The sequence below is a fragment of the Cinclus cinclus genome, chromosome 3 (assembly GCF_963662255.1).
Source record: "Cinclus cinclus chromosome 3, bCinCin1.1, whole genome shotgun sequence".
NCBI lineage: Eukaryota > Metazoa > Chordata > Aves > Passeriformes > Cinclidae > Cinclus > Cinclus cinclus.
This window is the reverse complement of record NC_085048.1, coordinates 110,880,720-110,903,296: the sequence shown is the minus strand read 5'-3', so window position 1 is coordinate 110,903,296 and position 22,577 is coordinate 110,880,720. Positions and strand designations below refer to the sequence as shown.

Genomic DNA, 22,577 nt, shown 5'->3' with positions numbered 1-22,577 from the left:
GCACACAGCTGCCCAGAAGCTGACGAAATCTAGAAATAGCATCAGAGACAACTGTGTAGAAGGCCATGGCTGTACAACTCAAAAGCTGAGACCACCTGGAACTGACTTTGTAGCACTGCCTGTTCCAGCAAACAACTTCTTCCTTCCCAGCCAGACAGAGTTGACAGAAAAAAAACACCCAGGCTTAGACATGGTTCAAAGTTACCCTTACGTTACTAAATGCAGAAGGATGGTTTCCCTTTTGGGCAACTTTTGCTGCCCTGACTTGCTTTTGGTGTTTTCTCAGCCATATGACAGAGGAAAAGCCATGACAGAACCCAGAAACCATTCAAAGACCTCTCCTGCTATTGGTACATGCTGAGGATTGTGAAGTCTGCACTACACACTCATTGCAAAGACAGCCTGAAGTGCAGTGTCCAGCTGAGCTCTTCCTTGGCTGAGCTGCCTCCATGGGCTTAGCCCACAGGAAAAGCTCTCAGACTCCCTCCTGTTGATGCTTTAAGTTTTAGCTTTCACTTTCCTCAGATTCTGTGCTGACTTGGTGTGGGACTCTGAACTTCGTATTAAGTGTTGGTAGGTTCTCTTCTCAGGGCAGTTAGACACAGCAATCTTTTTCCAGCTTAAGAATCAAGGACAACCATTACCCAAAAATCATAAACAATGGGAAAGCGCCGGGAGTGGACCAGAAGGATGGGACTTGGTGACCTGAAGCTGTAACTGGACAATTAACCCCTACTATATAAGTTGACCAAAGGTTATAAAAGTGTAAAAACTCATGAGCGGGATCCATCTTGGATCCCTCCTGGGTGTAGCCCGGGCCAGGCTCTTGTACTGCCCAAGGTGTATCCTTTTAAGGCCTCTTAATTATCACCTACTGTATTCCTTTAACTATGCGTGGTCTCTCTTCCAGATCAGCCTCTCTAGGAATCACTACAGTGCAGAAACTGAAAATCTATCACACAGGACTTAGCTTGGTATCCTTACCTCACTCCCTTTTCCCTCTGAACTCAGCTCCGCACTGTTTCTACTGATATCTTTGTAGCCAGTGCCATCTTTCCCTTTCTCTTCCTCTCCACTGCACATTATGATTGGCTTGCAGGAAGGAGAGCCCTTCCGGATGGGAGGCAACGGCTTGGAGGGAAGGAGCATAGAGGGAGGTGACCCAGAAAGATTCTCGGCAATAAAGTCACCACTCAGGCCTGCAAAGTGGGAAAACAAAATGTAACAGAGGCTGCAATGTAAACCTAAAACATCAGAAGCTCCATGTTTCATGGGACACATTTCCTGGAAACTTTCCTGGAAACTTGCTGCACAGGGAAACATGCACCTGACAGCAGCCACCTGAGGCAGGCCACAGGATACCCTGAGCCACTTCCACAGATCTCCCAGGGGAACTCCCTGGCCGCTGGGCTGCCCTGGGACAGCAGGGAGCCCAGAGCCCTGTGCTTCCCAGCAATGGCTCAGCTGCACATGCAGCCTCCTGCTCCTCTCCCTGCCCCACAGCTCAGCAGCCCCACAGCTCCACGGGGCACTGGCAGCAGCACAGCTCATGGCAGGGGGCACCTGCAGGGCACAACTGCTCCCTGGCAATGTGCACAGGCTCTCCAGGCTGGCACAAGACCCTTCCTCCCACCAGAGAGCGGCCCAGCTCCCACCTTACCTCTGCGGGAGGCTGAGCCAGGCTCACGAGGGAAAAAGTGAGTTAGGTGAACTCCCACCTTTACAAACAATCATCTAATTGATGAGGAATACACGGGAGTTTTGAATTAATCAGAAAATCACTTTGTGGTTTTTTGTTGTTGTTGATGTTTTTTCCATGAAACTACCATCACTGTAATTCCTCTGAACGGTATGGAGCTGGCAAGCCAGGAGAGAGAGCTTCTACTCCTTTCCTTATGTATTACTCATTGCCCATCAAGTACTTTGGGATCCCTTTCCTTCCAAACAGTTGGCAAACCACAGTGATCACAAGTATTTGACAATTACACCTAGGAAGTAGTTGTTTTCAGATGCTAGTTTTCAGGGCCTTTGTTTCTCTAAGTCCCACTCGGTTCTGGGTTGGGTTTTCTTGGTTGCTTTTATTTTGCTTTACAACAAAGGAAGTGATGGTACAAGAACAATGGCACCCCATGTTACAAGTAAAGGAAGCTTTGCGCTCCCCATTACATATCCTCAGTATTCAAGGAGCCCAAATCTTTAGGGAACAAATTAGCTTTCAAACGTTCCACTTCTGCTCAAATACTTGTCCCGTGGGTTTTATTCCCTGCTTTCTTTCCTGCAGACACACCCAAATCCAGTATAAACAAGACCTGCATCAAAACATTTCTCATCATGGCAGTTAAAAGCAATTCAAACTTTCCTTGATGGAAATGGAAGACGGCAGATGATAAAAAGAAGAACATCCTTAAACGAATCTTTTATTTATCCATAGAGAATGTACAGGTCAATTTATGAAAGCACAACAGGTAATATTTAACGAAATTGCACATTTCTAGTCCAAAATGAATCCAGCAAAAACATCACCTTACTTACTGAGCAATACTTCTCCCTAGCTGCATTAAGCATTCCAGCTGCATATCACCAATTAAGGAGTCATTCCAAAGGGGCAAAACCCAGGATTTCTCAGAAATAACCCAGAGCAAAGGGACCTGGAAATCTCATCTGCTTTCTTCATCAGCTAATTATGTCTTCAAATTTCATCTCTCCTATCGTGACATGCTCCAAAATGGCAAAGGAACAACAACAACAGGCATTGATGGAGGCTTTCAACTCAAAGGCATTGGCTGGCACAGATGCACCAGAGACCGCAGTTTGTCTGGCACAATTCTACTTGTCAGGGATCAGGCAAGGCAGGGACAGAGGGACAAGGCAGAAGGCATCTCCTCCCCCAGCCTCAGCCTGCAACACTGACACAGGCAGAGGCAGTGGGGCAAGAGATTTGTCATTGTGAACATTCCACAGGTGGCTCTGGGCTTGTGCTGTCATAGGACGACAAACTCAGACCCTGCATAGGCTGCATCCCTTTGGAAGTTTCCATCTCCATAACTGGAAAATTCAAAAGGACTTTCTCTCACAGAAGGTTTCCCCTCTTTCTCCCAGAGCAAAACCAGGCAATGGCTTTGATAGTCCATGACTCTCTTTCAGATGTCAAAGGTTTCAGTTCAGAATCTGCCTCAAGGAAATGTTATCTCCTTCAAGGGCAGGAGGATGGATTGAGAGGATTTCTAATTTCCTGATAAATGCCTTCTTCTTCTCTGCTAATTCTGACATGAGAAAGACTGCATGGAGATAAAAGGCGTGTGCTGGATGGACTTTTCCTGCACTGCACTTCCAGGGCCCCAAGGTCCCAATCCAGCTCTTGCCACTCAAGATTCACAATACAGGAATTTTCACTACACCACTGCAGCACACTCCCAGTGACTGGGCTCTGGGATAGTCCACTGAGCCCATCAAATAATTCAAATGAGTTTAAAGAAATTTTTAAAAGAATGATTTTTAACAAAGCTTTCAAAATATCACCTCTAATTCAAGGTTCTAGTAGTAATTTTAAGACAGACATGCCCTGTACCTACCTGCATGTTCAGACTTCTTCACTCTGACGCTGCTGCTTGATCGTGGCCTTGAGAAAATGGAAAACACAAGAACATATGAGGAGGGAGAAAGAGAAGGGAAGGAACAGGTGTAGCAATCCTTCCTTGCTTGGTGCCTCTGATGAAGAAGAAAATGCAACACATCAAGCCAACAAGATGCAAAGCTCATTAATTGTCCTTAAGCATTCAGTTGCTGCAGCCAGGCAGAGCTGGCCAAGCTCCAGCTGAAACTCAGCAGTCATTCCTCAACTTGCACCATAACTCCCCAATTCTGCTGACTTTCCTTTTGGAGCCAAGGGGCTCCTACAGCCTCCCTCAAGCAGCAGGAGCTGCTAAGCTGAGACACGAGTCTGCATGGAGGGCAGCTACTTTGGTTCTGCTGACAAAGCTTGACTTTGCCTGCTTGTGGCTTTCACTGGTACCAGTCTCGTGCTACATGTGGTCCGAACACGGCAGTATCCTGAGAAGGATATTCCACCTCATGGCTGTCTCAAGAAGGAAAAGCCTTTTACCAACTCAACTGCTAGGCAAGGGTATTCACATTGCACTTTCAATGCACTACCAAAGCTTTCCAGTTGGAATGACATTTTTGTGACTCCTTCATTATTGCTGTCCTTCAGATAAGCTACATTGACAGCTACATTTTCTCATATATATTCAAGCCAATATCTTCCCATCAGGTACAGTACTATAGCTCTTCTCTACCTCCTTGCCCTCTCTGTTTTAATCCCAGACCTAAATATTAAACATTGATAGGATTTTACATCTATACCCGGAAAATATAGCTGGGTTCTCAATTCACAGTGTCGTCCCAGGCACAGAGAAATTATGCCTGACATTTACAGAAGCAGCACGTAAAGACAGAGACACCCCTCCAGCATCCAATATTTGGCCAAACAGAGTTTTCCAGGGCTGAAGTTGCCAGTCAAGGATCACAGTATTCAAAGATCTGCAGGATCCAGAGCTGTGCAATACAGCTCCCAAATGACACCACAAACATTACAGAGGGAATCAATACCAAGCCCAGCAGAGGACCCATCTTCAGATGCTTTTAAGCCCTGCCTCCTCTTCCCCACCACCACCACCTCTGCTCTTGGGACACATGGTGTGGGGTTTGACATGGAGCTGGATCATCACGGATGGGCCAAATGGTGAATACACAGAGGTTTGCCTAAATACATGGGAGAGAGCTGACTGTGCAAAGGAACCTCACAAGATGGCAAGAGGGAGCTGAACAGCAGAGTGGAGCAGCAGACACCTTGGCTTACCTCATCTCCTGGGACTCTTGGACATCCAGCTGCACAGAGCTGCGCAGAGACCCTGCAGCACTGCCAACACGGGGACTGACTGCCTTGGGTATAGGGGGGACCAAAGGCAGTCCCAATGACCCCTTCTTCATATCCCCACCTCTGGGATACAGCAAGGATGCCTGGAAAGAGTGGTACAAAGTGCTGAGATGAAGCATTCAGCCCTTCCTCACTGATGGCTGAAGACATTTAGCCATGCTTTAAACTGGGACCTGGCAGGGAAAGACCAGTCAAACTGCTGGAGTAGCTTGGCCTAGCATGGGGAATGAAAAGGCAAGTGGTGAGGGCGTGCTCATGCCCTAGACTTGCCAACTCTCTCCTTGGGCTCAGTTCACTGCAAGTGTGGCTATGATCCCAGCTGGAATCCACATGTTTGGTATCAAGTTGTTCTGCGGTGCCACGGCCTCCACTGGCCTTTTGGATGGTATGGGAACAGGTTCAGATCACTGTTCTCTCCCTGCCTCTTAGGCACCTCACAGCCAGTGCTGATCTCCAGCCAAGTCCCCACAAAGCCATTCTGCAGGATGTCAGAACCTGCTTTTCTCAAGCCCCTCAATTCTTCTGCTGCTGCCCTTCCCTCTTACAGTTGCCCAGCAGCCTTTCAGCCCAGAAGCTGCTGAGCTCTCGCGATGCTCCGTGCTCTCCAGCTCCCACACCTCCATCATCTCAGGCTCACTGGCATTTAGGAAGTTCAGCAGAGCTCCCTGCCCTGCTGCTCTCTGGAAGGTCTCTGCCTGCCCAAATTTCTCCAGGGCCCCCATGCCATGGCCAGGAAGGGAGGTGGAGGCAGTGGAGACAGATGAACGCCCTTCCTCAGTATCCCATCATTTCTGGCACAACTAAAGGGCCAAATCAGGACCTGTTTGAACTGCAGTGGAAGGATTAGATCCTGTCAGGAATACATTGGGCCCTTCCTCAGCAAGGCTGGAATCAAGTACATCAGCCTTTGATTGGACATTCTGTTTGCCAATGCTGTTGCTCATTTGCCTCCTCCTGCACCCCATGGTAAACCCAAAACAACTGCAGGTGCTGGCCCTGCTGCAAAGGAAATTGTGTGCCTGGGCTTTGAGCTGCTCTCCCCATGGCCACCTCCCATCCCTTCCCTCTGGACAAAGCCATGCCAGAGCACACAGCTGCCCAGAAGCTGACGAAATCTAGAAATAGCATCAGAGACAACTGTGTAGGAGGCCATGGCTGTACAACTCAAAAGCTGAGACCACCTGGAACTGACTTTGTAGCACTGCCTGTTCCAGCAAACTACTTTTTTCCTTAGCAAGCAGACACAGCTGATGGAATACATATCCCTGACACAGCCATGGTTCAAAAATACATGTAGGTTATAAAATCTAACATGCTTGCTTGGCCAGATTGGACAGCATAAGCAGCTTGGCCTGATTCTTGGGCTTTTCTCAGTCATAAGTCAGACAAGGAATTATGACAGAGCCCAGAAACCATTCAAAGACTTCTCCTGCCATTGATGCATGCTGAGGATGTGAAGTTTGCACTACACACCCATTGCAAAGGCAGCGTGTTCTCAGACACTTCCCAGAAGTGCAGTGTCCAGCTGAGCTCTTCCTTGGCCCAGCTGGTTCCATGTGCTCACACCACAGGAAAAGCTCTCTGAGCTCTGCTTACAGTGCAGAAAGTGAAAATCTATCACACAGGACTTAGCTCGGTCTCCTTACCATCTGTTCTTTTCCTTCTGAACTCAGCTCCCTGTTATTTCTAATTTTATCCTCGCAGCCGGTGCCGTTTTTCCCAGTCCCGTGCTCTCCTCTGGACACCGTGCTTGGCTTGGTGGAAGGAGAGTCCTTCTGGATGGGAGGCAATGGCTTGGAGGGAAGGAGCATAGAAGGATTTGCCAGGGAAAACTTCTTGGCAAGAGGGTAGCCAGTCAGGCCTGGAAAGTAGAGATATAAAACTGTAACAGAGGCTGCAATGCAAACCTAAAGCATCTGAAGCTCCATATTTCATAGAAGACATTTCCTGGAAACTTTCCTGGAAACTAGCTGCACAGGGAAACATGCACCTGACAGCAGCCACCTGAGGCAGGCCACAGGATCACACCCTGAGCCACTTCCACAGAGCTCCCAGGGGAACTTCCTGGCCTCTAGGCTGCTCTGGGACAGCAGGGAGCCCAGAGCCCTGTGCTTCCCAGCAATGGCTCAGCTGCACATGCAGCCTCCTGCTCCTCTCCCTGCCCCACAGCTCAGCAGCCCTACAGCTCCACGGGGCACTGGCAGCAGCACAGCTCATGGCAGGGGGCACCTGCAGGGCACAACTGCTCCCTGGCAATGTGCACAGGCTCTCCAGGCTGGCACAAGACCCTTCCTCCCACCAGAGAGCGGCCCAGCTCCCACCTTACCTCTGTGGGAGGCTGAGCCAGCCTCACAAGGGATGAACTCATTTAGGTGAAGTCCCATCTTTATCATAAACACGTCTAATGGGTGGGGCATTTGCAGGATTCTTGAACTTTGGAGAAAATTTCTTAGGTTTCATTTCTCAAGGACCTAGCCTGTGAACTATTCCTCTGAACACTATTGAGTTACCATGGCTGAACAGAAAGTTGGATGGCTCCAATGGGAAGAGGGGAAAAAAACTCCTTCTCTAGTGTGGCTTCTGTGAACACCCAATAAAGACCCACACAGCTGTGACTGCTGTTTCTGCAAACTACAAAGAGCTCTCAGCAAGCAGGCAGGACTTGCTGGCGTTTTCATAGCACCTTAATATCATTCTCAGTGTTACACCCAATTAGCAAGCAGAGGAAGAACAGGAAATTTATCTGTTGTGAGACCTGACATTGGTGGCAAACAAAGGAACAGAACTTGCGTCTCATGACCGTGTCCAGTTTGTGGTCAGCTGTGGCCACAGTCCCTGTCCTGACTGAAAGTTTGAGTGATTTGGCTACTGTGAAAAGAAGAGGACGCTAATGACAAAACATAATGAGTAAGCTAATGAGAAAATGTTGTGATGCCAGGGCTGTCCTGGCAAGATCACCTGTAGCTCACAGCCACCAACTCTGACACAGAGCCAGAACTGACCACCATGGACCAATTTTCCCGGAAATCTGGTGGAATTTGTCTCCATTTGACTCGGGCCTTTCAGCTCCTTTCTATCCTCACCTTTTCCTTCCGTGGTCTTTCCTTTTCCAGTAAAATCCATCTTTGAACCCGTGCTTCTGTCTCGCAGAAGTACCTGGGGTTGAATTTGGGAACTGTCTCGGAGCAGACGGCGATAGGAGCCCGGTCCCCAGCCCTAGAACAAGGTGGGGTGACTCCAATCGCCAGCAGTCGGCACAGACAGGCAGAGCCAGACGTGTCTCCTGCCACTGTGTCCGTGTCAACCACAACCTTCACAGCCCCTTGCGGGGCTGCCCCTTTGTGACGCGCTGGCCCGTGGTTCTCTCGTTTCCATGGCCACAGAGCCCCCACCCCAGCTCCATCCCTTTCCCTTCCCTTCCCAAGGGCAGCCAGCCCTGGGCCCGGCCAGGCCAGGTCGGAGGGTTTGGCACTGTCTAGGAAGTAGCCGCTTTCCTAAGCTGCTTTTCAAGGCCTTTATTTCTGTAATTCCCACTCCGTTCTGCCTTGCAGCTTGTTGGTTGCGGATTTTGATTACTTCTCTTCACAACAAATAAAGTGGTGCCTTCCCCTCAGCAGCCCTGGGGATGTTCCTATGTGAAGCCATCTGTCTCACACGGTTTTAGACAATTTAAAACAGAACACTATGGATAAGCCGTCTCCTCTAAAGTGTTCCAACAATCCCGTTTCCAGCAAGAGGAAGTGAACAGTAAGAGATAAAGGTGGAAAAAAGGCCTGCCTCACCGCCCACACGGCCTGGGGGAGAGACAGCTGGGCCCCGATCTGGCAAGGGCCCCAACCTCGGCTGCTGGCAAAAGGAAAAGGAAAACCACCAGCCCACCACTAACACTACATACAGCAAACGCCAAAAAACAACCTTACAACCAAAAAACTCATCTCCGCTTTCTGGCCGGGCCCTACAATCCCAGCCCGGCCCCGGCGCAGCCTTAGAAGGCTCCTTATGGTAAAGAGCTCCGGCCGCCCCACCTAAAAACAATCACAGAACCCTCTCCTGCCCCGGCAAAATATTAACTTTTTCACTGCCCAAAATATGACTTTACAAATACTTTATTCTCTGTCCTGTGGAAAAAAAAACAGAGAACCAAAATGATAATATGTACAAAAACAGCACAAAAAACACCAAAATCAAAGTATGAGAAGAGTCAAGTCTCAGCTGAGGGAAGGAAGACATAGACTGAAATTCTTCCCTTTTTTTTATGCTATAGAAAAGAATCCGTTGTTTCCCTATAACACATAAAAAATATGGGGTGGATTAAAGATTCTAACTCTAGATGTAAGAAGAAGCGTTGGTGTTAAAATAAACCAATGTTAAAATTGCTGTAAGTGCCCTAGGTTTAAATAGTGAAAAAACCCCTGCTTCTCCCTAGGGAAGAAGAAGAAAAACACCCTCTATTTTTAAAAGTGGAGTAAGCTTTTGTTTCAACTATTATAATCCTTTAAGTGTGCCTCATAAGTTGATATGGTCCTCAGTATTAGTTATGAATTAAAATGTTAGTTGAGAAAAAAAATATTACATAATAACCAGATCTCTATCCTCCCTGACGGCTAAACACTAGAACAGCAAGACCACTTACAAATGGTTTCTTATGAAAAAATCTCTATAGGCTGAAGAATCTCCTCTCTGAAAGAAACAAGTAAATGACTATTTTAGAAATGGTAAACTAACTGAGTTGTTCTTTGTATGTTGTCAATGTAAAAAAACAAATGTGTGGAAAGAAGAAGAGTAGTCTGAAGTTTTATTCTAATATTTCTTCTTCTTTTTTCCCCTATAGTTTCTGGTAATAAAGTTTGTCTTTGTATTATTTAAAGCTAAGCCTGTTTTATCTTCCTCCTAATCCTATCTCACAACTAAAAACATTCAAATTAACAATCCAAAACCACTACACTAAAGCAGTATCTCCACCCAAACTCAAACTGAACCCAAAACACCCCACTGTGGAGACCCTAGAAGGCATTCCCTAGTTAGGAAGACACGAGAGGCTTCTCTCATAGCAAGCCCTGTTCTGTCATGCCAATGTAGCCCTGTTCTGTTCCCTGGGCCAGCCCCCTGCCCTCTCCCTGTCTCTCAGTTTTTCGGTCACTCCCACCCTGTTTCCCTGTTGGCTCCCATGCCCTAACCCCACCTTTGTGCCACCCCCATGTCCCCTGGTAAGTGCTCCCTGATGCTCCCCCTGCCCAGGACACCCATCTGCTTCAACCTGGACCCTCACCCCGACGTTCCCCTTTGTCTTTGCCTCTGACCCTGGACTATCCACGCAGTGGCTGAAATAAACATCTCCGTGGATCCCATACAAAGGCCCTTGCTGCTCCTTTACCTGCAACCATCTTAACAGCTATCCAGGCTACAACACCTGGGGAGACAAAGGAGACAAGAAGGATGTCCCAGCTCCCAACATTTCCTTTATCCCTACAGTAGCTGTACTCCAATTACTGCATACGAGAGTTTTACTTGATCCCTTTAATGCCAAGGGACCATGAAGGACTTGAACCTTGTTCAAGTCCAGCCTTGCCTGCCTATTTTGGAGTGGAGGGCAAAGATGCAGACAACTTTGGGCGGGGGTAGAGCTGAAATTGCATTTTGCTGCTTCTGATTTCCTCCCTGCTTTTGCAGCAGAGGGACATCTTTGTCCCTGCAAACCACTCCCCTTTCCAAGTGAAATGTGGGCCTGGCTACCAACTCCAGGTTCTTGAAGAGACTGCTGCGGTTGGCAACAGGAATTGTTGCTGAACTTTTTGTGTTACTTAAACCCCCCCCACCAATTCCACCAAGTGGATGAGGAAAGAGGCAAAGAGATTTCGGTGGAAGAAGGGAGGCCAAAAGCTTGAAAAAAGGATGAAAGAAATGCTCCGATGATGATGATGATGTTAGTAACATGAATGATTTATTTTTGGCAGCAAATGAACACCCGCTGCTGTCCAGCCCTCCCAGACTGGCAGGTCGAGCGGTGCCGTTTCCATGGCATGAGCTGCTGGTAGCCTGGGGACAGAAACCAGAAAGCCACGGTCAGTGGCAGCAGGCTCCTGTCCCCCCTGTCCCACCATAGCCTATACTCAGGCCAGGCTGCTGGCTGTGCTCAGAGCCCAAACCTCCCAGCCCATTCCCTCCTTGTTAGAGGAGAGCAGCGTGGCAGGACACGCTCCACCTCTTCTGCTCAAGCATGGCACAACAACCTCCTCAGCAGCTGCAAGAGCGACATTCTCGTGTGCCTGCTGCCATTTGCCCTAAGCCCTTCTGCCACCCGAGCTGTGGAACCGGGTACCCACCTCTGGAGACCTGCTGCCAGGAGAGGAGCCGATCCCACACAAGGTCCTCATCCTTTTGCAGGGGACATCCACACCGTGGACCCTCCCCGGGTAGCACCTGCATGGGATGCACTCCAGGGACGGTACCGGTGCTTCTCCATCTGGTCTGGACACAAGCTGCAATCTTTCTGGAAAAAACAAAGAACAATTGCATGAAAGTCATTTCAAAACAATACCTGGAAACAAGAAAAAGCACCAAAGGTTGTCACCGTTTCACAGGACTGGGGAAGGTCTGACCGCTCTTTATGATACTAAAATCTCTCCAGTGGTGGGGAAAAACCCTACCTTTCCCACCTGTATGCCCACCCCTTCCTCAAGGGCCTGCAAAGCAGAGCAGCTGGGCCATGGCTAAAGAACCCGTCCCCCTCTGCTGCTCCCCATCCACACGGATGGACGCTTATGTCAGGCCGGATGCCCCCACCCCAGCCTGTGCCATGCTGGCAGGAAGAAGCTGTCAGTGAGGCCAGGAGCCAGCTCCCCTTCCACAACATCCATCCCCTGCCCCACCAAAAAGCAGCTGAGCAGTTGGCAGAAAGATTAATATTGTCCACTGCCACCCCACGGGGAACCACCGGCACGTGGCCAGGCTGAGCCCTGCCATGCCTGGAGGCACGAGCATCCCCCCACCCCTGCACCGCCTGGGGACTCATCTTGATTTCGTCAGGGTGCAGAGCGTGTCCTCTAGGAAGGGGCTGCAACCAAAGCCCATCAGCTTTGCCCTGCCAGTGGCCAGCTCGAGGACGGCGTTCTCCAGCTCTGCGCTGATCTCCAGAAGAACACGCCAGATGTGCCTTGGCTCGCGGGGACATCACGAGGCCATTGAGCTGCAGGGGGATGTTTCCCCTTTTCCACTCTGTGGCAACTTCACTGCACTGTGCCACAATTTCTCCAATAGGATGGGGAGCCCTGAGCCGCTCCCTCCACAAATCGCCGGGGACCTGAGGAAGCACCTCCTTGGCTGTGCTCTCTGCTCCATGCCAGGGCCACTGGGAAATGCTCTGGGGAATTCTTTGAGAGCCACGAGACACGAGCAGCTGCTGCTTGCGGGCATCCTGGATTCTACTGTGCAGAGGGATGGATCTCTGCTGTCTCCTGGGCCAGGTGGGGCTTCTGCACCCAAGAATGTTCTAAAAGGTCATCCAAGGATGGCCTGTCTGCAGGGTCCATGGATAAGCACCACCTGATCAGGTGCTGGCACTCTGCAGAGAGAAACCAGAAACTGCTGGTCAGCTCCTGTCCATGCTCTCCCAGATTTCACAGTGCCCACAGCACACTAAGAGTGCTCAGAGCTCTTCGCACAGCTTCCCATCCATCCTCTCTTCTGGAAGAGAGCAGCAGAGGTACACCTGCCACCTCGTCCAGCTCAGCCCAGGAGATGAACCTCCTCCCCAGCTGCAACAGCAGGACACTTATGTGCCACCTGCCCTCTCCCAAAGCCGTTCTTGCTCCCGTGCCTTGAAGGCCCATCCCCACCTTGAGACACCCGGGGCGGGAAGAAGAGCTGTCCCCGGACGATGTCCTCTCTGCTTTTGAAAGGAAGGTGCCTGCACACCAGCTGATAGAGCAGGATGCCCAGGGACCAGATGGTGGCTGGCTGGCCATGGTAGCGGCCAAAGAGGATCCACTCCGGTGGGTAGTACTCCCGCGTTCCTATGGCACACGGGCACAGCTCATCAGGCCAATGCTGATTGCTCCCTCCCAGCCACCTCCTGCCAAAATGCAACTTGGCTGCAGCCGGCTGAAGCAGCATTCCCCCTCCCTCCCTCCCTGTGTGTTCCACCTGGGGAAGCACAGGGGAGAAGCTCCACTGCCCGGCTGGGCCCCGGCTTTGGGCTCACCGGCCATCTGGGTGTAGAACGTGTCCTGCAGGATGGTGCCGCAGCCGAAGTCGATGAGCTTCGCCTCGCCGGTGGCCAGGTCAACGAGCACGTTCTCGGCCTTGATGTCGCGGTGCAGGACGCCGCGGCTGGTGCAGTGCCGCACGGCCCCCAGCACCTGCCGGAACAGCGCCCGCGCCACGGGCTCTGGCAGGAACCCCCCCGCGTGCAGCAGGTGCCAGAGGTCCTGACAGCGCTCCGGACGCTCCATGACCAGCGCGAAGCCGTCGGGCAGCTCGAACCAGTCCAGGAGCCGCACGATGCCGCGGAAGCCGGGCCACGACGCCATCCAGAGCAGCACCAGCTCCAGGGGCACAAGGGCGCCGTCGTGCTGCGGGGGAGCCGCCATGCCGTCAGCGGCGCCGATGCTGCGCTCGCCTTCGCCACCCCCTGCCCGGCGCCACCGCAGCTCCCATTGCCCATGGCCCGGGACGCTGCGCGGCCCCCGCTCGCTCCACGCTCGCTCCCATCGCAGCGTCCCGGCTCCCACCCGGCCGGGCCTGGCCTTACCCCGCCCGCCACGCCCCGCCGCCTGCTCCCGCTGGCCCCGCTCACTCACCAGCCGCGCCCACTCCAAGACGCGGTCCCGGGACACTCGCTTGATGGCCACCTGCAAGCCAAGGCGAGCGGAGGGCTCAGCTCGCCGCCCGCCGCTCGCCGCCCCCCTCCCCGCTCCGAGCCGGCCCCGTCTCTTACCGGGACGCCGTCGGCGAGCCGGGTCCCGGCGTAAACGCTGCCGAAGCCGCCGCTCCCCAGCAGCGGGCCCTCCCGGTACAGCTGCTCCAGGGGAGGCTTCTCCGCCCGTGCGGACGGCACCGCGCTCTCGTCATTCTGCCCGGGGCACCCGCCCGCCCCGGCCGCCGCTGCTTCCCGAGCCGCCCCGGGCTCCGGCGCCTCGGGGCCGGCGGCCGAACTGCCGGGCGGCGAGGCTCGCTCGGGGGAATGCGCCGGCGGCGGGGCGGGAGCCGGGCGGCTGCGGGCCAGCTGTGGGCGGAACCGCGGGAGGGGCCTCGGTCGGGGCCGGGCCAGCGCCAGGCCCCGCGCCAGGCGGAGCCAAGAGACGGTGCTGCTCCACCACCGCCACCAGTGCAGCGAGGAGCTCGCCCACAGGCTCTTCAAAAGGTGCCACAGGCGGTACGGACTGAGCCCCGCGGAGGCGGCACCGCGGCGTGCCCGACAGGGGTGGGCAGGGGGCCGGCTCGCCCACGGCCGCCTTGCTGGGCACGGCATGAGCCGGGCTGGGAGAGGCGCAACAAGGACGGGACCGAACGGGATCACAGGGAGTCTGAGAGGGAGAAGGGCACGGAGGGCGAGCGGGAACTCGAGCGGAAAACCGATCGAAAAACCGATCGAGAGAGGCGCTGCTGCTGCTGCTGCTGCTGCTGCTGCTGCTGCTGCTGCGGAGCCGCCGGAGCGCGCGGCCGTTCTGCCGTTGCCTCCGCGAACCCAACGGAGGAGCCGCCGCGCGCCCCGTGGAACACAGGAAACAAAGTAAGAATAAATGAAGCTAATTCCTATTAGAGAAATAGCCAAATAAAGCAGTGGAGGCGTAAAGAAGACTGTTGGCTTGTGGCTTTCTTGTTTGAGTGAGATGAAGCATTTTGTGGGGAAGAATTGCCTCTTCTGACAATTTTGCCAGTGTGGGCTGGAGCGGAGCTTTTAAATTTCAAGTAGCAAAGAGAAATCGTGTCAGTATTGTCATCCCTTTTCATTCTCTGCTGAGACACTTGCAGGCTGCCCAAAGACATCGTCTGCAATATGGAACTTGGACCCAAATGGATTGTTAAGTGTGTCTGGATGTCACCAAATCTATGGGAATGACAAAAACTCTCCAGCAATATTTTTAGTGTTAGAGAATCTAGGAACAATGATATTCTGACCACGATGTTGTTCTGGCCGGGATGTGAAACAGAAATAATTTAATCCACACGTAGCCCTGGTGTGCACAGAAATTTTGTTTGTTTATTTCCTGTCAGTGTTAGTGGCAGAAGCATCCATTGCTCAGTTTGGGAAGGCTGACCCCTGACATGGACTCTCCTCAAGTGTGTCTCTGCCTCTGACACTAGAGAACACTGAGTGCCTTGAGAGCTCGTGTTGCCTGTGGAATGCTCCAGCTGACTGCCACCAGAAGCTGTGGACGTTCTTTTGGTATCTGATGCAGAAAAGGAGTTCTCCATAATACCATGCTACTTAAACCCACATTGGGATGCGGCTGTGTAGTGGCTCACCATGGAGCAGATTGCCTGCTTTGTCACTGCCAGCCCTGCTGATCCTGCAAGGGACCCTAGTGTATCCCATGCCTGTTTTGCCTGCAAGCAAAGCTTGCCTTGCCTTAGTAGTGTGGAGTAAATAGAGAAGTAATAAAATGGACAATTAAACAAGTTACTTTGGAGGAGATCCTCCTGCTTTCACACATCAGCCCTGCACCTCATGCTCCGTATCCTAGTTTGAATGGACAGGTGTGTGCTAGGGAAAAAGCAGGACCTTCCCTTGAAATGGAGAAAGTAAAATCCTTCCCACTGAGTCAGTATAATTTTGAAATCAAGAGGTTCTCAGGGAAAGATAGGGGGACAGGAAGAACAGTTCTCTACTAAATATACAACAAGGCCAATCTAAACAACAATAACTATGAAATTAACAGGAACCCAGTCACAGTTCCTTTGGTTGTGTGCTCTTTTCCCCCCTGGTGCAGTTACCATCGCCATTGGCAGTGAGCTCTGGCAGGTTCCCAGTGGACAGGGCAGGTGTGTGGATCCCTGCACAGCTGCAGGAGAGCTGGGGGTGATGGCAGCTGTGTCCCAGATGGGAAGGGTGGAGGAGAGACTCTGCTCACGAATCCTTGGAGCAGTGTCGGTCCCGGTGCTCCAACAGGATGCTTGGAGATAGCAAACTGAAGCAGGACAGCATCCTGGCAGGGGTGTGAGGTCCAACACCAGAAGAGGCAGCTCCTGGCACTGGGATGGCGCGGTGAGGTTTTCCAGCTGCCTTCCTCCTTCCAGAGCCAAAAAGGGGTGAGTACCAGTAACTGCCCCCCCACGCTGCTTTACCTGCTTCGAATCTCGTGGCCTTGGCCTCCTTCCCCACACTGGCCCCGCCCTCCCAGAGAAACACCCAAAAAAAAGGGAGGCTCTCCCTTCCCCATCTCAAGGTCTCAAGGACCTGGCCATCCTTAGCATGTCAATGGGAAAAAATATAAAACTATAAAATATAAAAAAACAAAACATACCACCAAAAATATACACAATAAAAAATATAACAACAAAATTATTAAGATACAATCAAAATATATTTATTGAAACCTACAGATAACTATCAGAACATATGTACATCTGGAACTATACAGGCTAATGCATAAATCCTTGTCTTCAAACGCTCTTTGGATAGGCAGCAGCTTCTTCCTGGGCTTGGAGGAAAGAGCTCTTCTGGACAGCAGGAAAGGACTTTGTGGGTAAATGCACAAATGAATGTCCAGAGAAAACTTGGTGGAAACACAGGAGCCAGGCAGGTCTGCAAAATGGAGACACAAAATGTAACAGAGGCTGCAATGCAAACCTAAAGCATCTGAAGCTCCATATTTCATAGAACACATTTCTTGGAAATTCATAAACAGCTGCACAGGGAAACATTCTCCTACCATCACCCTCTGGAGGCAGGCCAGGGGCACACCCTGAGCCACTTCCACAGAGCTCCCAGGGGAACTCCCTGGCCTCTAGGCTGCCCTCGACAGCAGGGAGCCCAGAGCCCTGTGCTTCCCAGCAATGGCTCAGCTGCACATGCAGCCTCCTGCTCCTCTCCCTGCCCCACAGCTCAGCAGCCCTACAGCTCCACGGGGCACTGGCAGCAGCACAGCTCATGGCAGGGGGCACCTGCAGAGCACAACTGCTCCCTGCCAATGTACACAGGCTCTCCAGGCTGGCACAAGACCCTTCCTCCCACCAGAGAGCGGCCCAGCTCCCACCTTACCTCTGTGGGAGGCTGAGCCATGCTAGTCCTTCACTTTGTCCTCAATCCAGAGTGTCTTCAGGCCCCTGAGCATGCCATGACTAGGAAGGGCAGTGGAGAGAGCAGGGGCAGATGCACACCCTTCCTGAGTATTTTGTCATTTCTGGCACAGCTAAAAGGTCAGAACCGCAGGTGTCCATCTCAGCACTTGGTCAACTTGCTGGAGAACATCAAGCCTTCACCAGCCCAGGATGCTGGAGAGGTTTTCCTGGACATGTGGGGGCTGGCTGGCAGCACGCTTCTTCAGCTTGGTGCCCATCACCTCGTAGAGGGCAGAGGCGAGCCTGGTGACCACCGTGCGCACATTGGCGCTGCGGACAGGCAGCGCCTTGTTCTCCAGGAAGGACCAGAGCACGGGCAGGGCGTAGCGCTGGACCACTTCAGGGCTCCTGGCATAAACCCCTTCCACAAGCACTGCCGGGACAGAGACACAAACTTCTGAAACAACAACCTTAATGCAAACAAGGATCCACCTCGAGATTTGCTTCTTGGAAGCCTCTCTGGCTAAGAGCAGTGAAATAGCACACAGAGCCCAACGATCCAGAAATGGCCAAAGCAGCTGATCCTCCCCAAAACAGAACCACCAACACCTCAGGAGTACTGTCTCCAAACAAATACTTGCACCTGTGGCAGAACTTGTACCTTTACTGGATCATTTCACAACCTGTTTCAACATCAAGAATGACTAAAATGTCAACTTCCCTTTCATTTCCATTAGGAAGTTGTCTAAACCCACACTGAAGATTTGGAAATGCACCATGGAGATTCAATTGAAAGGTTTCTAAGAAAAAGGACAATTCCATCTTTGTGACCCTTGATGTCAAAGTGCCAGAATCCAATCTGGCTCTTCCCTTTGCTCAGTGGCACACAGCAAAGGGCACTATTAGACCACACTTCCAAACTCCAGCCCACCAGACATGGGTGCTGCTTGACAGCTGGATTAGAAACATCAGTGACTAGCTGCTGTCTTTGGCACAATGCTTTTGTGCCTTCCAACAAACAGCTGCTTCAAACCTCAGGGTGTCTTAGGTAATTACCCAGACCTCATTGCTGTGGCATTTGTGCATCTCCACATTTTAATGTCATTCCCCCTCTCAATGTTAATGGCATTTTTCTTGCAATGTGCACTGCAATAGTAGAATGTAGAGAGAAAAATGCAACACAGATGAATGAAATTTAACCACAACACGAGTGTCTTCTCCCTTTCTCTCTGAAGCCTACTCCCTGCTCAATTTCTGAACTGAACTTTGTCAAACACAGGCAAAAAATTGACAACCAACAGGCTCCTTGCATGGCAGATGTGGCTGAGACATCAAAACCTGAAATGCTCTGGACACCATTCATATTTTCTGATCAGGCAAAATGTTATGCAGTAACCACTTCTTATTCTGTGGTGGAAGAGACTTCATTTTCTCTATGCTCGTAATCCACCAGCAATCATCAACATTTAAACACTTCCTGAAAGTGCCCAAAACCAATTCTGTCAAGCAGGAAAAGGGTTATGGCATCCATTTCAAAATGGGTGTTAATTTCAGTTAAAATCCAATTCAAGACATTGGTCACAATGGAACTTGAGAAAACATTGTTTGTTCCCACTAAATCTCAGAGAGAACATCTGCTCTTCCTAAAAGAGTCCTAATTTATGTTTATTTCCTTTATTTGAAGAAGAGATCAAAATATCTCCAAAACTAAATTCCCTCTTCCTAGACATCTACTTTATCCCAATGCCCTTTCAAGGGCTTTTGACATTCTCAATCACCGAACACTGAGCATTTGAGATTGCTGAAGAAGACACAACATCTATGAAACCTTGCATTTAAAGATGCTGGCACACTTAGCAGTGCATTTAGACCCCGTTAAAGCAAGGCTGTAAATCATCTTGTCCACTATATAGAGAGATTATCACTTTTCCAATCCTGGGCTGTTGCTGACATAGCAAGCTCCTCTGAGGAATCAATTATCAGCTGCATTTGTAGCATTTTGGACAGCACTGACACAGGAAGACACTGTTTGCACACCCTGAAATGCTCAGTCCAATGTCACTTTGACAGCACAGGCAGGGAGCCTCAGCACTCTGCTTCTGCCCCTCTGGCCCCAAAGGCTGCCTTGCACCAAATCCGTGCCCCTAATCTGGGTGCTGAGTTTTGACCTAAGCTGTGACCCCCAGGCACTGCAGGGTTCAGTCTCAAAACTTTTCAAGAGCAAGATGAGAATTCTGTGAGGACAAAACAAACGGATTGCCTGAAACAGCACTTGCTACATTTTCCCTAAAGGACCAGAGATGACCCTGAGCTCCCAAGAGAAGAGCCAGCTCGGGTATTTTTAACCCCTCCCTTTCCTGGAGGTGGGCTCTGAGATGCCCCAGTGAGAGCTCGGCCCCAAGGCCGAGCGCCACCCCCGTGCCAGGTACTGCACACCTCTGCAGCAGCCAGGGAAAACCTGCCAAACACAGCTGCCATGGGCATTGGGCAGGAGGGACAAGCTCAGCACCTCCTGATTTGGAGCAGCTACTCTACTGTCTATTGCCAGGAATGCCCTGGAAATGCTCCCTGGGGAGACCTCTTGGCTTAGCAGAGGCCATACCTGTGATACGCTCTGTCACATCCAGCAGAGCTTGGCCACTCAGCTGACTCCATTGGTGGCTGAACTCTTTCATCAGTGCTACTTTATCTACAAGAGAAACACACGTTTCTGCTCACTCTTCTGAGGTCCTAGGAGAAAGGAGAGTGGGGAGGGGAAGGGCAGGGGCAGCCCCAATTTATAAAATCAAGTAATTTTCTGCTGATGTACTTCTTTCCTTCCAGCCTACTTGAGGGGGGGTTAAATTCCCAAAGAAAACCTCTCCGTTCACATTTGTCAATGCAAAGTTGTCTGCTGGACCTGGAGCTACGTTAAACATTTCAGATCAAGGACCTCAAGAGTTCAATCACACCTAAGCAGTGAAAAGGTTTTGAACTCCAGAGCAAACAGGAAGAAGCCCAGACTTGGGATACACAAAGGCACAGAGTCAGGCAGTTCAGGAGTTCGCAGAGCAGCTGAGGTGGAGAAAGTGGAAACTCCCCTTGAAGATCTGCCTCTTCAACACTCCATTTGTCAGGCATATTTCTCCCGACCAGCATTTTCAGTGCTGACATAAATCTCTGTGACAAAGGAATTTAGAGCAGTCCTTGCCTGTGTAGGTATTTGCCACAGCCATCCTGCCCCATGAAAACAACATGTGGAACAAGACATCACTGACAGCTGGATTTCTATCTGCTTGTTTTAAGGAAATGCACTTGGTGAATCATAAGTGTCCCATTTGAAAAAGGAAGACAAATGGGAAAGGTGGAACAGAGGCAGCTACTGCCTATAATGTGGAGCCTTCCAGGGGGCTGCTCTGCAGGAGCCATGATGGGCCAGTGTCCCTTCATGGCAACAGCAAAGCTGTTCATTTGGGAACTCTAATGGGGTCCAAGCAATCTCCAAAATCCCCTTTGCCTCTGAATTGTAGCAAAGCTGTAGTCCAGGACCTCCTCTCCAGACAAGCAGCACAGAGCCAAGGGCTCCTGGCACTTGTGGGAAATGCTGATGCACATTCAAGCCTCTTGGGGGACTGGTGCCTAAGGACTGCACCCCCACAGCTTCTGGTGGATGTCAGCTGCAGTGTTCCACGGGCAACAAGAGCTCTCATGGCACTCAGTGTTCTCTTGTGTCAGAGAGGCAGAGACACAGTTGAGGAGAGTCCATGTCAGCCTTACCAAAATGAGAAACGGATTTTTCCAGCGCTTTCACAGCTGCAGCATGAACCCCGGTATCCTTTGAGTTCAGGCTCTTTAGTATTCCTTCCACTAAACGGACAATCACGGGGTTCAAGGCATCTTCCAGGATGGCTATCATTTCTGCCAGCACGTCCAGCGCCATCTGCTTCACTCTCTTGTGCGTGTCAGATATTCTCAGGACAAAATGATCAAAAATCTGTGAAGAGAACAAGCAGCAAGAAAGCTGGATTAAAATGTCCTTGTTTGAAGAGGGGATGTAGCAATGATCATTTAGTGCCCAAGAGAGGTACACACCATCTTTACCAAGTGCAATAGAGACAAGGATGGAAACGAGTAGCCACAGTTGTGTTTGTGCAAGACAGGATGGAGTTTGGAGAAGTATGTCTGTAAAAACATTTGGGTTATACCAACCCAGCCTGATACTTCTCTTCCACATCCAAACCCATTTTTCATCAAGAGAAGAATTGCCATGCTTTCAGTGGCTGGATTCCTTTCATTGAACCCAGCTGGGAGTAGGAGACAGCAAAGGTTAGAGCAGTGGAAAATTCTGTCATCATGTGATGAACAACATCAATAGGCACCTGCCAGACAAATACAGCTGGACTGAAAGAACTTGTCCTGCATGCTGGACCTGAATTAAATTTGTCTGGGTAAGAGGGACCAGCCTGTCCCAACAAGGCAGGATGTAGTGCCAAGACAGACTGAATTAACTTCATTGCTACAGGCTTGGGAGAGGAGCTGAAGGGAAGGAACAGTGAAGATACCCTACATACCTGGACAATGTTTGTGGTGATGAGCTTGGGGCTGTTTTTGCACAGGTCTAGGAGGAGTGCCACTCCTTCCATCCGTGTCTCAAACCCCTTGGCTTCCAGGAGATCATCAAGCTTCTGGAGCATCTCCATTTCATCCACAGCTGGAGGCAACGTGACCTGGACTTTTGGATGGTGTAGGAGGCGTCCATCCGAGGTCGACTTCACCCTGGAAAATAAAAGCAAATGATGGCTTGTTGGTGATAATACCTGCAGATAATCGTGAGCAAAACATCCAGAGGTGATTTACTCATGATGTGATTTCAAGCTAGAGAATCATGAGGCTCTGAAAACAGCATGGACTTCAAGACAATCATTACGGGAGACAATCTACAAATATTATTAATGCAGATATAGGCATTTTTATCAAATAAAATTTGTAGGGTAAGGAAAGAATCAGTGGCACAGGCCATCTCTCCAGAAAGATTTTCTTGAGGAAGAGAAATGTCAAGCTTGTTGTGTGCTTTGTCACATCTAACAAAAGTGCTCAGTACCGTTGACTAGAAGGAAATGTGGCCTGGGGCTTCTTTGAGACATGGCTCCTCATCTTCACAGGGCTCTTGACAGATGGGCGTTCACCCTTCTGCTCTTCCATCCCCTACAAGGACACAGAGAAACCCCACCAACATTTCGAATATAGAATAGGAAACCGTCTGCTTAAAAACACAAGTTAGAACCAGGATCACTGCTACCAAGGCTTAGGGAAATATTTGCAAACCTACAGAAGGAAACAGACCAGAGATTCAGTGATGCCAACTCTTTGTTTGCAATAGCCCAAGGCAGGTTATGGGTGCTGCCATAGTGAGCAGCAGTTTAAACTCCCCAATTCATGA

At 50.7% G+C, this 22,577-nt stretch overlaps 1 protein-coding gene across 1 annotated transcript in view; it reads right to left on the bottom strand.

Moving 5' to 3' along the window:
• The window catches only part of LOC134042021 (serine/threonine-protein kinase pim-1-like), a 66,309-nt gene that overhangs the window by 21,577 nt on the left and 22,155 nt on the right, over positions 1-22,577 (bottom strand). Inside the window, exons 3-7 of the mRNA XM_062489094.1 lie at positions 13,872-14,006; positions 13,735-13,785; positions 13,137-13,506; positions 12,772-12,948; positions 12,418-12,497 (exon numbers count right to left, since the gene is read on the bottom strand). Of these exons, the coding sequence (XP_062345078.1) occupies positions 12,418-12,497; positions 12,772-12,948; positions 13,137-13,506; positions 13,735-13,785; positions 13,872-14,006 (813 nt within the window). The remainder of the gene's footprint in view (positions 1-12,417; positions 12,498-12,771; positions 12,949-13,136; positions 13,507-13,734; positions 13,786-13,871; positions 14,007-22,577) is intronic.